At 43.4% G+C, this 17,714-nt stretch overlaps 1 protein-coding gene across 1 annotated transcript; it reads right to left on the bottom strand.

The window, feature by feature from the left end:
- Positions 1–256: 256 nt before the first annotated feature.
- Positions 257–13,358, bottom strand: otoa (otoancorin; the record flags this gene model as incomplete). Its single annotated transcript, XM_079749200.1, has 29 exons — positions 257–339; positions 650–824; positions 1,003–1,100; positions 1,358–1,494; positions 1,705–1,847; positions 2,515–2,664; positions 2,750–2,937; positions 3,871–4,018; positions 4,200–4,299; positions 4,412–4,605; positions 4,714–4,855; positions 5,208–5,326; positions 5,419–5,539; positions 5,698–5,753; positions 5,954–6,094; positions 6,331–6,492; positions 6,612–6,833; positions 6,992–7,100; positions 9,057–9,199; positions 9,417–9,538; positions 9,808–9,941; positions 10,455–10,642; positions 10,741–10,815; positions 11,008–11,140; positions 11,754–11,805; positions 11,907–11,928; positions 12,653–12,780; positions 12,903–12,976; positions 13,354–13,358. 29 exons carry the CDS (start codon positions 13,356–13,358, stop codon positions 257–259), a joined length of 3,564 nt encoding a protein of 1,187 aa, XP_079605326.1.
- Positions 13,359–17,714: the final 4,356 nt, after the last annotated feature.

The following is a 17,714-nucleotide window of genomic DNA, read 5'->3' as shown; positions in this document are numbered from 1 at the left end:
GGTGCCGACATCTCATTTAATCTTCTGTATCACTATTATAGCCATCTTTAACCTACAGTCTTCATTTTCCACATTTCACAGCATTATATGTAGACCAATCAATATTACCTTCCATTCAGTTACAATTGAATCCTAAATATATATTCTATATGTTGACAAACTATTTGTAAATATAGAGTATAAAGATCTATGGTCCTCTTCACAGTAGCAAGTGCTTAATAGTGCTGCTCGTGAGTGTGAGCTGAGGTATCCGGCTCTAAAGCAGCAGCAGTCCGAGAAAGAGGAAGAGGAATGGCTTCATGAACGCTACGATGCCCTCAATGGTCATGGACGGAGCACCTATTAAGAGATGCAATACAATGGATTGAAAATAATTTAAATAAAATTATTGTACAGCCGCTAGCGAATCAATGGCATTAATTTGGCATTATCGCTAACCTCAAAAGCAACACTTATGCTGTTTAGAACAGTATACTTTCATTGATCATATTTGATACGTGACAAATAGACACCGAAATGGCCATTACGAAGTATAAATTACAATTGATGGCTGCATTGCATTCTGGTCATTGTAGTCTTTGATAAACCACCATTACAGGTTTGAGCTTATGCCATTAACTCGGAGGTCATTTGTATATGATCTCCCTACCTGATTGAGGGGGATCAGCGGAGTGAGGCTGAGGGGCTGACCCCTCCGCACGAGAGTCGGTCAGTGTCTCGTCCAGGGCAGCCCGTTGCTCTGTGGTCAGAGCTTCTCTCTGGGCGGGAGTCACCATGAGGAGGTTTTCCGCACCCAGGGACCTCAGCTGAGTGAGGGACAGGGCCTTTTGGAGGAGAAAGAGATTGGTCAATACGTCTGATTGACCTGAATCCAGCTCTTGAGTTTAGGACCAAGATGGAGCCGCTAGTTAATAAGACCCATTGGGGAAACAATCAACAGGGCAAATGAGTACAATAATATAGAAATGAAAGAAAGCATTTTGAAGCTGAGAAGTGACTCACAGAGAACACCTCTACAGGAATGCGATGAATGCTGTCTTTGGATAGGTAGGGAAAGACAGGGGCCTCCAGAGACCTCATCTCGTCCGCGTTCAGGCCCACTAGGAGACAAATAGGAACATACATTTAAAACGTTAATTTAAATTTCAACACCGATCTCTCACCCAGTATGCAAAAGTTGTGGTTAGGAGAAAAGGGGGGTTTAGGACGCCCCTTGAGACTGAATGCAGAGCAGGTTGCAGATTGTAGATTACTAAAATGGACTAAATAGAAAAACTCATAACGAACACAGAGCTCCATTGCAGCCACTAAATTAGGACGTGTCCAAAGGAAAAATACAAATTAACTTGTATCTCACCAACAATGTTGCCCACTGTGGAGACTTCTGCCTCAGTCCAATCTCTAGGCTCTCCAAGGACAGTCACAGCCAGCTTCTTGAATTCCCTTATGACTGATAATGGACATTGCATGTCTCCCACTGAGGACACAGAGTCTCTTCATACCAGAACACACACACACACACACACACACACACACACACACACACACATACACACACACACACACACACACACACACACACACACACACACACACACACACACACACACACACACACACACACACACACTTCATGTAAGGTCATATGAATGCAACGACCAAGATGGATCGACAGTGTTGGCTGTGCTGTGTTCATAGCCCAACCTAAAGGCAGCCGGTTTGATCTTTCCTATGTCTTCAGGGCTGAGGCCACAGATGAACTGGTTGAGCGTTACTATATCAGCAGCTCCCAGCAAATCCGCTCCTAGATTGCTTCTCCTAGAGAACCCCTTCCAGATAGCGACCCTCTGTGAGCACCAACAGACATCAAACTTAGTGTCAAACACAGAATATAATTGTTCAATTGTGTTTGGCATACTCAAGACATACTAAACAGAGGTTCACTTTGAAGGGATATATCCTAAATCCCACATGGATATAGGCTACATATGCTGTATATCCATGGCTTTATACCCTATATCCACGCTTTATATCCATGGCTATATACCCTATATCCATGCTATATATCCATGGATATATACCCTTATCTATGGTATATATCCATGGCTGTACACCCTATATCCATGGCTATATATCTATGGCTTAATACCCTATATCCACACTACATATCCTTGGCTATATACCCTATATCCACGCTATATATCCATGGCTGTATACCCTATATGCACACTATATATGCATGTATATATACCCTATATCCATGCTATATATCCATGGCTGTATACCCTATATCCACACTATATATCCATGGATATATACACTATATCCATGCTATTTATCCATGGCTATATACCCTATATCCCTATAGTAGTAGTAGTTTGTACCCTATATACACGCTATATATCCAAGATTAAATACCCTTATCTATGGTATATATATCTCATTCCAGCTATATTATCTTCTAGGTCATCATGAACGTCATAGAGGGTCTTTCTCATTGCTCATGTGATGCACCTGCGTTTGCAGCCAGCGGCAGTCTGAGAGTTCCTCCAGAGTCTCCAGGGCCAGGGGAAGGGCCTGCAGCTCTGCGCCGGAGAAGCCCTGGCTCACACACCCCAGTTGGATCATCACACTCTCATTTAGACTGCCCACCGGGCCAAATGCCTGGAAGAAATGAAGCCATACGGTGAGTGAATTTGGGGATGCATAGTCTCGTGGTTAAGGTGTTTGCCTCTAGGATGTAGACTACCTCCACAGCTTTTCCTTTAAGTACACCCAGCTGATCTGAACTGTAATCAGTGATGGAGCGCAATGTTTCTGTTGTTGCCATGAAGGTCTCTGTTGACATGCCCTGCAGCTGTTGGGGGGTCCAGAGGTCATTGTCCTCTGCCAGCTCCTCAATCAGCTGCACAGTGGGTTCAGCCACGGTGGCGACGTCTGCAGACCATAACGACGGGGGTAAAGATAAATGCATCCAATGAAAGAGTGGCTGTTTGTTCTAAAAAACGTCTCATCATGACTTGGCTCTAATTGAATATCAGTGATGGATATATGAAAACCAGACAACCAAGTTATCAAGGTTAAGACTTATAATCATTTGAAGGGCCAGTGAACCCAAAATCATTTTTGTTTTTGTCTTAAACGCGATAATTTTTCTGATATGATCGTCAACATAGTAATCTACGCCATTTTATCACTGCTACTGAAATAAGTCCCCAATTTAGATAAAAACGGGCTAAATTCTGTATTTTTGCCATTCTCTTAAAACACTGTGTAGACATTCTACTCTGCTGGCGAGGCAGGTGGCATTCTTTTTGGGATTTCTCAGTGCCTTTTCCGAGGCACTTTGACGTCACGACCAAGGGGCACCAGAGGTGCAGTTTGTGTGGACGTGTGGAACTGTGCCTCGGCAACAGTTGACTATGTAAGGCGTCCGAGAGAAGAGTTGAGCTTTTCAGAAAGTTATGGTATATGTGTGTGGATCGTGAAGCTCCGTCTGAGCAGTCATTTATTTAATACCCGCTTCCGAGAGTTAGGCTTCCCAGACACATATAGTGTAATGTACGGTGTGAGGCGCATTCCATATACAACTCATGCTCATTAAAACGCTCATGCATAACAACGGTATTAACAATGTTGGTGTGGGTCGTAACATGAGGATAACACACACCCCTTCTACCTAGAACTTTCAGCCCAAAACACATCTCATAGCGTTTGAAAATCAACTGAAACAGTGGCTTCACTGGGAAGACACTCTTTAAGGTTGTATTCCTTTCATCGTTGTCTTTAATAAGCCCCATTAGCGATTACAGTGATTGCACCAAAATCGCAGTGATCCATCAAACAGCTGATCAATGACAGCTTGCTGACCTGCTCCTCTCCTCCTGCGGGCCCCTCCAGGCCGGGTCTTGATAGAGAAGAGGAGCCTCCTCAGGGCTTTGAGGCCGGCGCTCAGGTCGCTAGAGATGTCATTCATCATGCTGTCCTTCAGGTCAGATAGAACTGCCTCCTGCCATGGCTTGGAGGTAGATCAGGTGATGCTTATGAATGTTAAATATCTTTTGAATAGTAGTAGTAGTAGTAGTAGTTTGGACAACCATAGACACAAGAAAACTATTGCATAGGAAGGTTTAAAATGTTCTGCTGGTATAAGATATTAACGAGAGAGAGCAGATCACGGACTTGATGTTGACGCACACCTTTAAGATGGAACTCGAAAGATTTTTGATTTCTGACTCATCCAACAGGAGAAGAGGACCGAAGGACTCCATTGTCTCTTGGGACCAATCAGATACATTTCTGCAGAACATTAGAATAAAACACATCAGATTCAGTCTCTTCCCATGCAGTCTTTCAATGTTCTGTTCTGCTGCATGAATCCTAAACCGGTCTTGATGAGAGTCACTCCTACCCATAAGTCTGCTTGAGCAGGCGGAGTAGGGCCAGGTGGTGTCGGCGAGGGATGTGAGGGCAGGCAGCAATGGCCTGCAGGCTGGAGTTGAGGGCCTCTTGGCTGAAGAGCTGGAGCTGGGCTGGAGAGAGCTCGCACACCAGCTGTCCCAGATCAAGGATCTCTTCGCTTGATACCTCAGCCATGCTGCGGCCCTGGATAAAACACAAGGTACGCTCACCTCAGCATGGCTCCGCACATGCTCTACAAAAAAGAAATGCATTGTGTTTCAGTGATAACATAGAGAAAGGATCAGTGTTTACATTGGCCAGGCAGAGTAGCGACCGGTTGGTGAGCGCCAGGCGAGACAGGGACCCGGGAGCCAGGGAGCTCAGATTGGCGCCACTCATCTTGGTCAGGAAGGTGGCGCACACAGAGTCCGGAAGGCTCCGGATCTTCCTGGCTCTGTCAGATCGGAGCGAGTGTCAGTCAAGCCGTACAGGAGTGAGAGAGGCAGGGGAATGAGGGAGAGAGAAATAGAGAGAGAGGGTGGGGGGGAGAGAGACAGAGAGAGAGAGATATATATAAAGAGAGAGAGAGAGAGAGAGAGAGAGAGAGGTGCACAGGAGACAGCGAGAGAGGCGAGGATGAGGGGTGGTGGCGCTGGTGTAAGGGAGGAGATGGGGGAGGGTGGCTAGGTTTGGATGGAGGGCAGTGGTTCAACCACCAGGACACACGTTAATGTACAGGGTGAAACGGGTCTCTGGGTGGGAGAGAGTAAAAGGGCAGTTAGGGCAGAAGAATGGGAGGGACTCACGCCAGGTGGATCAGCATCTGAGTAGGGACGACTTCCAGTTCTTGGTCTGTGACGTTCAGGAAATATCTGCGTCTCTCGCTCTCATATGCGGCAAATAATTTCCGGGCAGCACAGGTGACCTACAATATTGAATAAATAAAAATAAAAATACTAAAATTTATGCAAACATGCCTGTGTGTGTGTGTGTAGACATGAGGATGTCTGTGTGTACCTGGTCTTTTGAGAGCAACTGTGGAGTCTCGGTTAAGGCGTCAACCATTTCTAAAGAGTCCTTCTCAGCAACTCTCTCCATCATCCTACAGGTCATGCCCAGAATGGCTTGCTGCAGTCGCCTGTCTCAGCCAATCAGCATCAAGCATGCAAAACAAACACACAGGGGTGTTAAAACAAATAGGGTTTTAAGATGATTACGCCAATGTCAAATTGCTCTTCTTCTCAATATATTTGAGCAATTTATTGCAGTAATCATGTTGTAATCAATGTGTCTGACCTTATAACTTTGGGCTTGATGTTTTTCTTCATTAGCTTTTTGAGCAGGAATATAGCCTTAGAAGAAAGAAAAAATAACATGAATTCAGTTCTCGCCACCATTTCATAAACCAGCAGGCTATTTAGGCTATTTTAGAGCTATTTACTCCACTCAAATACAAAGACCTTCTATGAACTCAAAGGTTTCTTAAGAATAAAACCTGCCCATCCACCAGTCAATCTAGCCAAGGAATTGTTCCAGAGCAGCGGGGAGGCACCTGAGCTCGGGTCCACTGCTTGCCCTCCACCTGGTCCAGAGAGGTGAGGTTGGCCCTCTTCAGGTCGTTCAGGGACAGGGTGGAGCGGAGGAGGGCTGGCAGCTTCATGATCAGCTCGGAGGCTTCCACGTCTTTGCGGAGCTATGGGTGAAAACATGGATGCTTTGGACGGTGACCTTTACAATATCTCTCACTGTACATCTCTCAGTGTACTTCTAAATGCACTTTTTAGTATATTATATTTTTATTGGATATTATTCGCTCTCTTGTGTTTGATTATTATTCATCTTTAAAAATCATCATCAAATAGTTGATTATGAGTGAGTCACAATTCAACAAACAGATGTATTATTAAATGAGTTCCATGCTTTACTAACCCCCTCCATCAGGGCCTCCTTCTGCCCCTTGGTCATCATCTGGGTGACGTCTTCCAGACTGCCGTTACTTAGCATCTCCTTGGCATTCATCTTCCTCAGGATCCTCAGTGGGACTCCTTTCACAGCGCCGCCCACTGACACCAGGTCTTCAGCGCTCACATTCTGATAGCGCACACCGGGAGGATCCATGAAAAGCAGAAGGAAACACAAAAATGAAGAGACACCAAAAGACATGTGAGGAAGATGATATGGGAATGTTTGGGTGCCACAGACCCACTCACCTCCCCCTTCTGCAGCAGACTCTTGACCAGCTTCCGGGCCAGGCCCAACCTCATCTTCACTCTGCTGCCCACCCCTTTGAGGGTCATTTTGAGCTCCTCCGCGGTATACGAAGAGAGCTGTTGGGAGGAGAGCTTGGACATACCAGAGCTCAGGATAAACAGCAGGTCTGGGAGGCTGGGGAGCTGCCCCGACGTCAGCTTCTTAACCAGTAGCTTCTTCAGCTAAAGGGAGGGAGGAAGAGGAATTGGAGACAGTGGGGAGACTATATGTTGATAAAGATAGTGTGCTGGGCGGAAGGACCTGAATAACAATAACCACCACCAAAACCACAACCACTGCCACAAGAACCAAACAAAGGATCAGGATAAGTGGGCAGTACCCTTTGGGCTCCAAAGTTGTCACACTCGTTGAGCTGTGCGAGGAGGCGGGACTTAAGGGTCATGTTCACTGGTGGGTCGTCCTTATAGTAACAGGCTAACATGCCGAATCTGAAGGGGTCAAACCAATCAGCCATCAGTTTAGTTTGACATGGTAAAGACACAGGAAGAACGCTCCACTGGTTAAGGAATCAGGCGTTGCGGTGAAAATGCCAGTTCAGCCATTCATTCATATGGAGGCAGTACGTTTAGGCTATGCGGCGGGGGAGGGGGGCGCAAAAAAAGACACAACAATTGAAACAATTCATTATGGTTATTGAGCTCTATTTGAGTTGTTAGGTAACGTTTGCATTATGAATGTGATCCATCATGAAGCAATAGCAGCAATAGCATGATCATTTGTATTCCCAGGAACAGAACAAATAGTGCAAGATAAAAGTGGTGGTGTGGTTTGGACACACACAATGCTATTGCCGTGCGTGATAAAACAACATTACCCTAAAGCCTCATCTTCTCCTGTTGCACTGCATGTGAGCAGAATGGCAATAATGGCTTAGAGAAAACATCAGTTGTCCAACCTTCATTCTCATGGTTTGAATCCTGTTCGATGGGGAGGCCCTCACCCTGTGAACCAATCCTAGAGAGGGGTTATACTATGGAATAAGGAATGATCGGCCGAGGGGAAATTAAGAGAAGATAATTTCCTCCAATATAAAGACGTTGAGTGCTGATCCAGTCAGGAACGTCTGCTCCTTAGCTCCCTGGGGCGAGGCTCCTGGCTTGTCATCTTATACCCCAGGGCCTTCCCCCCCTTAAATACCTTTTATCCCCTGGGCCAGGTGAGATCTTTTATGACCCCCTGCTCCATTCCAGTTCAGCTCTGCGTGCTTGGGTCCTGTCTGTGGTATCGTGAGAGCGGAGTCCTGGCTCACTGGCTGATGAATCCAAACTCAGTGGCAGCTGTCTTGAGCACCCAGTAGTGCTGCCTCTTCAAACTCCTTTTTGTTTTTGTAGAAGGCCTAATATTTCTGAGGATACTGATAGCAGCCTTGAGCAAATGCTAGTAATGTCACTGCAGGGAAAGTTGCCACACTCCACCCTTCCATTATATATATAGATAGAGATACAAATTACAAAGGATTTCCCTCTCCCCATTCAACTTCACACCTCCTTCCCCCCCCCTCAGCCTACCCTCAACCCTGCAGGCTCAGCTTGCCCCTCTCCCCCATCAACCCATTGCTCCACCTGTTACGTCTTGTATCCAGTTTTTTTTGAAAACTTTATTGAGTTGATATAAGTATAATATTTGTGTAATAAAAAATTGTACAATGTCTGTAGAATGTACCTATGGCTCTACCTGCTAACATAAAACAATACCAATAAAAAAAACAGAAATAATAAGAAATCAAACCCATCTCATTGGTCCACACACTGGACCAAAGGGGTTTTAGAGGAGGGGTTAAGTCCTTTAGCCAGCATCCAAGGTTATACTTTTGATTATTTGAATGATACCTGGTGGCCTTAAGTGTGATGTGGAAATTTTCCCTTACAAGCATGCGATGGGGATTATTCACCATGGCAACTGGTGTCTCAAGGTATGGAATGCAAATGTTCCCTTGCGAGCACCGAGCAGGGATCAGGCCCCAAAGGGCATATTCCAGTCCGCGTAACACCGGATAAACTCCTGGATACATCCAATTACCTGTGGACTATCCGGGAGTATCAAGGACTACTCCAGTCAAGATAAACCTATTTTCACGCAGTGTGAGCCTCAGTAAGCACTAGAGGTCACACACCACTTACACAAATGTTGTTGCGACCCATGGCTAAAGCACCTGTGCCCGAGTGAGACCCAGTCCCTTTCAAATTATTAACTGAATGGAAACCGGCCCAGGTGCAGCTTGACCCAGTCTGAATGTACCCTACCATACAATGAGACACCAATTCAAAAAGCCTGGTCCTGCTTTTGCCGGGTCTAGTTGCTCTGACCCTTTCTTACATGCACCGTGTTAATCAGTGGAGGCTTGTATAGAATTCCAGCCTAGGAATTTGAATGAGCAAACACACCTCTCCAACTGCTGTGAAAGCTCCTCGTGGCCATTGGTGCACTTTTTAATCCTGTCCAGGAATCTCCTAGCCAGGGCTGGGCTCATCCCGGCCACGGCCCGGAATGAGCTGCTGAAGTTCTCAGACCGGAAGAACTCACACAGCTGGAAACGGAGGGAGGACAGGAAACTATATCATTGAGATATGTAATAAACACACACACACACACACACACACACAAACACACACACACACAAAACACACACACACACACACACCACACACACACACACGCACGCACACAGACAGACACACACACACACACACATACATACACACACACACACACAGACACAAACACAGACACCGACACACACACACCTGGTCGTCGGAGGCAGCGTCCAGTTCTGTAAGCCTCAGTCGGGAGAGGAAGGGCCCCATCATCATCATCTCCTTCATGGCCAGCCACTTCAGCTTCCTCGGGCATCGAGTGACGGCCCCATCTACAAACACAACTTAACCAGGGTTACATCACATTACCCCTGCTTTAAGGCAAACTTTAAGGCAAACTTTAAGGTGAGATTATCATCATTGATGTTATATATTATTACATTAATATTACAAGAAATGTCATTAACTAATCCCAGACAGGAAATATGTTGTTGTAGATGTTTGCTGTTATTCCTGTTGTTTTTGCTATGATTACTGTTTTTGTGGTTGTTGTTGATTCTGTTGATGTTATGGTAATGGTTAATATTATTGTTCTTTTTACCCCCAGCTGCTGCAATTCTGGGTTTGACGGTGCAGTTGAAGTTGTTCTGGGACACTTGCTGCCTGACCCATTTTTTGATCTGAGTCCTCTGCATCTCTGACAGGGAGGCGAACCCTTCCTTCAGCATCCTCATCCTGAGCCCAGTGCAGCACACCGGAGACCAAACACACATGATGACATATTGAGTCAGTCGCACGCCACCACGGAGCACTTCATCCAGCATCGTCATGTCGTATATATAGTGTGGGAGTGTGTGTGGATGATTGCTGCTTAAACCAGCAATCATCCACACACACGCACACACACACACGCACACAAATATATAAACACATATATATATATATATATATATATACATACATATATAAATATACATATATATATATATAAAAACACATAAAAGCACGACACACGTTGGAAGATCTGCTTTAAGGTCTTCCTCTATGGTTAAAATACTGGTGGCCGAGGATGGAACTGTGTGGTGCAGTGAGGGTACATTGAGCTGCTGTCTGACGGCCCCGTCAGTGTGGGTGGTGGTGAGTAATGGATTCAAATTCAGTGTGCAACTTTACAGTCTGACAATCGCGAATAGACCCAGGACCACCGTGTTCACCACAACCATCTCCACCCCCACCACCACCACTCACATCCTCTCCATGTTGGGCCGCGTTATGTTCTGGGGCAGGGCCAGGTCAGAGGGCGGCATGTCCTTCAGGAGGGGCTGGGCGGCCCACAGCAGGTTGTTGTGGTCCTCTGAGTTCATGTCCTTTCCCGCCATCAAGCTGTCCAGGGAGAGCGGCGCTAGGAACCCCTGCATGAAACATGCATGTGCTTTCTGGGAGGAAGCCCATGCATACATAACATCAGCAGGGAATAGAGCTATCTAAGTGTTGATATGCGTTTTGAAGCGACTGTGTGTACTGTTGTACAGACCAAGGATGTCTTCAACCTCATCAACTTGAGCATGGCCTGAGGGTTGGAGCTATTCCACAGCTCCCTGTTCAGATACTGAAGAGGTAGAAGATAATCAGACACAACATATGTTGTAGAAGTGTGTTCTTACAAAGTGTGAGTGAGTGAGAGAGATAGAGAGTGAGAGTGAGAGTGAGAGTGAGAGTGTGTGTGTGTGTGTGTGTGTGTGTGTGTGTGTGTGTGTGTGTGTGTGTGTGTGTGTGTGTGTGTGTGTGTGTGTGTTCATACTTCTGGTTCAAGTGGTAAGCCAGGGACCGTGCCCTGGGGGTCCCTGTTGGCGTCTGCGGCCTTAGTAGGGAGTGACTGCAGGGTGTTGAGGAAGTTGAGGAGAGGCTGTGGCTTGTCTGTGTTGGTTTTTTCCCTGAGAGAGAGAGAGAGAGAGAGAAGAAAGAAAGAAAGAAAGAAAGAAAGAAAGAAAGAAAGAAAGAAAGGAAGACAGAGAGAAAGACAGAAAAGAAAGGAAGGCAGAAGAAAGAAATAAAGAAAGGGAGACAGAAAGAAAGAGAGAAAAAAAGAAAGAAAAAAAAGACAGAGAAAGATAGAAAGAATGGAAGAAAGAAAGGCAGACAGAAAGACAGACAGAAAGAAAGAGGGACAGAAAGAAAGAAAGAAATTTGGCTTTGATTAATTTTGTCAAATTATGTGTTTTCTCTGGCAGATTTTTTTTTTCCAGCCGGAACATATCAACCTTTCAGTGGACAATCCCTCAAAGCATCGTCTTGTTTTACATGTTCCACTTTGGTAAGGAAAACCTATCTATAAACTACTCAAAACCAATTTAATAATATAATGTTCGATAGTCCTCAGAATAACGACCAATGTCAATGATCAATGTCCGCACAGATCAAGCAAGGACACACACAAACAAACACACACACACACACACACACACACACACACACACACACACACACACACACACACACACACACACACACACACACACACACACACACACAAAGGCAACTACTTACATCCCAGCGAGTTTTTGGAGAATGTCTTGTATCCCTGTGGGGACTTGAAACCCTGTGAAGAGCAAAAGAGTTGAACAACACTCAACTAGTACTGGGAGAATGTGATCAAATCTAATTCAAAATCAATGACATTGTTGAACATGGTTTTCCTACCCTTGTTGATGCAGTTCATCATCTGGAACAATAAGATGAAGCAGTGTGTTAATGGTAATAATGGCATAATGGATTGTTGCACTGTAACATGAATATTATGTATACGCTCAATTGAACAATTAATTTAAAACATGCCACCGGATGTGTCACTATTTTTTAACTTAAAATACTAGGCAGTATATTCACCTAGTGTATTTCTTCTTCAATAAAAGAGAATATATTAGAATATAACGTAATATCATATAATATCGTATTATATATTAACTTGTAATACAATATAATGTAATATTATTTCATATCATATCATAATTTCAATATAAATCCATAATTTGAGCGTTGAGCATCAGAAAATGATGTTCCATGAAATCCACTGCAAACTCACTTAAGTTAAGTCTATCGACATCCTGCTATTGCTTCATGCAGATCTAATGGGGGTGGAGTCTTTTTACCCTCCTGTCCGGGTTGGTGAGCACGTTACTGCGACTGTGGTTATTGACGGTGTTTCAGGCATTGAGTAGGTAAAACTACACAGAGGCGAGTATTCAGCTCAGTAGTTCTCAGACAGATATCATCAGATTACCTTGAGATACATATTAATATACTTCCTGACATTTTCCTGACTAGATATTCGGGAGGTGTGTAGCGGATGCAAGCCTCTGTGATATAATATGGTTATTTTCAATACAATAAAAATGAAACAGTGAAGTCCTAGTCGTCCTAACGTACCACCCTGACGCTGAACTTACCAGTTTTCTGGCCATGCTATTTAAACGCTTTTGATGATTAGAGGAAGTTGGTTGGTCTCCGGGCATGTCCGTTGGAGCAGGTGGGTTTGGAACGGATGGGTCGCTGGGCTTCGTCTCAGGTAGAGCAGCTGAGTAAAGAACAGAGAAAGGCACAGACACGTGGGTACAACAGGACGCACACATGCACAAGTCCATCATGGTGTGAAAGGAAGCAGATAGTTCTAATTGGTCAGTGTTCAAGTGGACCTACCGAAGGCTGCGTGGACGAGGACGAGCAGGAAGAGCAGGGACCTGACTATGGAAGCCATGCTCGAAGGCTTCAACCTACAAACAAACAAAGACATCAACAACAACAATCTCACTAAACATGAAGCACCCATTCAGTTACTAGACGTCCCAAAATGGCCCTTATTACTTTGCTATTCATGGTTAGTAATGTGTGAGTCATTTAGGATTTTAACAAAATATAATATTCAAACCTAGATGAGCTGTAATCCAGCTTGTATAAGGAGAGTTTTGGTTGCTATGCCGAATATGCCTTAATAAGGTGTTGTGTTCCTCTGAGATCTTTCCTCCCGTGCTGCTCTCCTAGTTACCTGGCCTATGGGGAGGACTCATGGAAGTCAGAAGAGAGCTTGTTGCGATAAACACTCTCTGTAAAGCATGTACAGATAACAATGACTTGGCATCTTCAGTCTTACGTCATGCCATCTTAAATATATCCCAGTCTTTCCTTTTTTACTCAACCATGGAATCAAATTTGATTAGAATTTGACTTATTTTTTTTAAAATATTTACAAATGCCTTTTAAGCATATACATTTTCCATTACACAAACACGGTTTTCAAGATGCAAGTTTGTCCATCTCAAGAAAAAATTATAAAACATAGTTAAACTACATTCATCATTCATGAATTTCACATTGCATATCCTACTCCACAACCATGGTACAATTACTTGACTTACCAATGCAAAAATAAATCAGGCTTCAGCAAGGCCATCAACTTGACTTAATGTGATGTTGTGATGAATTTGATGAAGATGTTTAAAATGAATCAAAAACTTTTTTTTCCCACGTAAATAAAATCAAACGCCAGCACCATAATATGCCTTTTGTTAATATCAGCAATAATCAACCCAACAAAGACATCTTTTTCCAATGAACAGGTTAATACTATTTAAGCTACATACTCACGTACAGCTCTCTGCTGCTGACGGTCAGGAACTGCTTCCAATGTCCAACCCAAACTAATTAAACTAGTGGACCCAAATTAATATGGTGCACACAAATGCAGGTGGTGCAGCAAGCGCGGCCGGGGGCGAGTGCCCTCGGCTCTGTCTACTCTCTGTTAAATACACGGTGGGAGGTTACCTGATCTAAGTGAGGCAGCGCAGGTGCATGGAAGTCTATGCGTATGTGCGTGTGTGTGTGTGTGTGTGTGTGTGTGCGTGCGCGTATGTGGGTGTGTGTTAACTTAAATGGTTGATATTTGAGTTGAATATACACAATAAACCTATATCAATACAAACTATTCAAAGCAGAATTGCCCTGCCATAATGTAGCATATGACACTACCCAGAAACCGAGGAGAATTTACAAAGCTTTCGTAAATGTCCTCATTCAGACCCTTAATGTAGCCTTGCCTTTCCAAGGCAAGGCAACTTTATTTATATAGTAATTTTCATCCATGAGGCAGACTCAAAGTGCTTCACATAGCAACATCCTCATACAATCAAATGAAATAATAATATAAAATAGATTGAAGTAATAAAATATAATAGATACGTAAAAGTAAATAAAGGCAACATATACTAAAATAAAATAGATACGTGAAAGATAATAAAGGCAAAGTGAAAAAATGAAAGTGCAATGTATTTCAGATTTAGCAGAAAGCTAAAGCAAACATAAAAGTCTTCAGTCTTGTTTTAAAAGTGGTCAGAGTTGGTCTTAAATGCTCAGGGAGTTTATTCCAGCTATCCGTTGCATAGTAACTAAATCCTGCTTTCCCATGTTTCGTGTACACTCTGGGGATAATTAACAGATTGGTCTCAGAGGATCTTAGTGGTCTAGAAGGCAGTGGAAGCATATCAGTTATATACTTTGGCCCTAAACCATGTAGGGATTTATAGGTGAGCAGCATGATTTTAAAATCAATTCTCTGATACAGATGATACAGGCTTTAGAGCCTCAGGGTTCAATTTATCAATACATTTTCCACCTAAGCCCTACATTTTGCCGTACGATATGGGCATTAGTCCCACTAGTTACTGAACGTGAGTTTGACCATTTTCTTCAATTGCATTTCAATAATAATAATAAATTTAACCGCAAGCGGTGATTAACGGGGTCCGAGCAAAATTAAAAGTCAAGAACAAACTGATGGAAGATATATAAATGTAACATATAATTGTCATATTTAAGGAAAGATGTTCCACTTATAAACCTGAACTGCAGCCTCATTCACATGGTCAAAATGTCTATTGATAAGCACACAATATCCAGAAAAATCAAAGCACACATTGCTCAAGTGAATTAAGGGCTTTCTTCAAAGCATATACTTGAAAAATCGTTGAAATTCTGGGGAAATTAATCATTTGTAGTCAAGAACACTAACGGAAGAAATATAAATATGACAGAGTTAATTATGAAGGAAAAATTAAAAAGTTCCCCTTAATGCCATATTTTGTCTTGGCAGTCCGATTCTTGGAAACTAATGAACCAGAATGTTGATTGCCTGATGAATTACAGGTGCTGTTTGATGTTCTTAAATGAGTGGCAATGCCAGAATGTCATGTTCAGCTTGTTTATAATGCTCTAATCAGGATTCAAACTCTCAACCTAATGATCACCCGTACACGGCATTAGCCCGTTGAGCCACTGACATTCCTGAACTGCATAAAGCCTCATTCACATGGTGAAAATGTTGATTGATAAGCACACAACATCAAGCAAACTCCAAGCACACATTTCACAAGAGAATTAAGGGCTTTCTTAAAAGAGTACAGATAAATATCTGAAAATTTGCACTGTTAATGGTAGCCACCTATTGATAGCCGTATGGTAGTTATACAATAACAAAATGGTCATATAGGCAAAATGGGTTGAGACTGTGGACGTTTGGCTTTTCTATGAAATTGTGGGAAAAGTAAACATTTTTAGAGAAGAAGACCAGGGTGAAAAAGATGCATCTGATTTTAGAGATTAATATGATGAAATCATTTTGAGTCCAGGTCAATCTGGTAAGGAGAATTAAGTCTAGTTCATATATTTTTTTAAATAGCGCCACCTTTGGGTGCAGTACCACAGGGTTAGGGTTATTTGGGTTTATGGGTAGTGGGGGGTATTGGTATCCACCTAATAATATTTGTGTGTTTTTTTTATACAATAACAAAATGGTCATATAAGAAAAATGGGCTAACTGCTCCAACTTTATTGGCCAATATTTCTCAAATGGAACTAAATAAAACAAATTCTGTTCGATGATTTTTGTGAGGCTTGGTCTGAAGATTTTATGTGCCTATTTTGATGAATTTTTGATTATTTTTGTAGCCTGTAAATCTTTTTATCATGTTTAGCTTTAGTATGAAACTGTTTGAAAAGTAAACATGTTTAGGGTTTTATAAGTGCATCTGATTCTAGAGATTAATATTCTGAAAGAATTTTGAGTTCTCCGGCAGTGAGAGAAGTGAAACGGTGGACAGACCAATCAGAGGGCATGCTGCAAGACGTGTTGACTGATGTTGACTGGGATATGTTCAGGAAGAGCTCTGACAACATCAATGAGTTCACCGATGTGGTGATAAGTTTCATTTCGCAAGTGACTGATGAAATTATCCCCAAGGTAATTGTGAAGGTGTATCCAAATCAGAAACCTTGGGTTGATAGATCTATCCGTGAGGCTTTGAACGCACGAACATCTGCATATAACAATGGCCTGTCATCTGGTGATATGACATCCTACAAAGTGGCCTCCTTCCAACTGCGTAAATCAGTGAAAGCGGCGAAGAAGCGGTACAGAGAGAAGGTGGAGACGCACTTAGGCAATCGCGACAGCAGGAGTGTCTGGCAGGGACTGAAGATGATGACTGACTACAGAGGACGATCGGCCACCTCGGATGTTGTGGACCCTTCACTGGTAAATGATTTGAACTCATTTTACACACGCTTTGAGGTCAGTGACGAATATTTTCACAACAACGCTGTTAGCCCTGCAGCCAGTTTTAACAACGGTGCTACGTGCGATCTGCCTGAAGACCAGTCAATCTCCGTCTCTGAGCATGCCGTGAGAAGAGCACTTAGAGGAGTGAACAGCAGAAAATCTGCTGGCCCAGACGGCATTCCTGGGCGGTTGTTAAAATCATGTGCTGACCAGGTTGCACCAGTGTTAACTACAATCTTCAATCAGTCTCTAGCCCACTCTGTAGTTCCTAGGTGCCTAAAAATATCCACCATTTTTCCTGTGCCCAAGAAGACCAACCCAGCCAGCTTAAATGATTACCGCCCTATAGCCTTGACGTCAGTGCCGATGAAATGTTTTGTGAGATTGGTAAAAGATTTTATATGTTCATCAACACCTGGCTCATTAGACCCCCTTCAGTTTGCCTATCGACCCAATAGAAGTACTGATGATGCCATATCCCATGTCCTCCACACCACTCTCTCCCACCTGGACGAAGGGAAGGGGAATTACGCACGCCTGCTGTTCATTGACTATAGCTCGGCCTTTAACACCATTGTGCCAAATATTTTAGTCACCAAACTCAAACATCTAGGTCTTAATACATCTCTCTGCTCCTGGGTTCTCAGCTTTTTGACGGACAGGCCACAGGTGGTGAAGATTGGGAGCTGCATGTCTAATACTGTCACTCTCAACATTGGTGCCCCGCAAGGATGTGTTCTAAGCCCCCTGATTTATTCCCTATACACCCATGATTGTACAGCCAATTACAACTCAAACTCTACTGTCAAATTTGCGGATCATACAGTAGTGTTTGGACTCATCTCCAACAACGATATTACAGCCTACCTAAATGAAATTAAGATGCTGACATCATGGTGCAA

This window comes from Pollachius pollachius (assembly GCF_949987615.1).
Source record: "Pollachius pollachius genome assembly, chromosome: 1".
NCBI classification, from domain to species: Eukaryota; Metazoa; Chordata; class Actinopteri; order Gadiformes; family Gadidae; genus Pollachius; species Pollachius pollachius.
The sequence above is the reverse complement of the archived record's forward strand: the minus strand, read 5'-3'. Positions and strand labels throughout refer to the sequence as shown.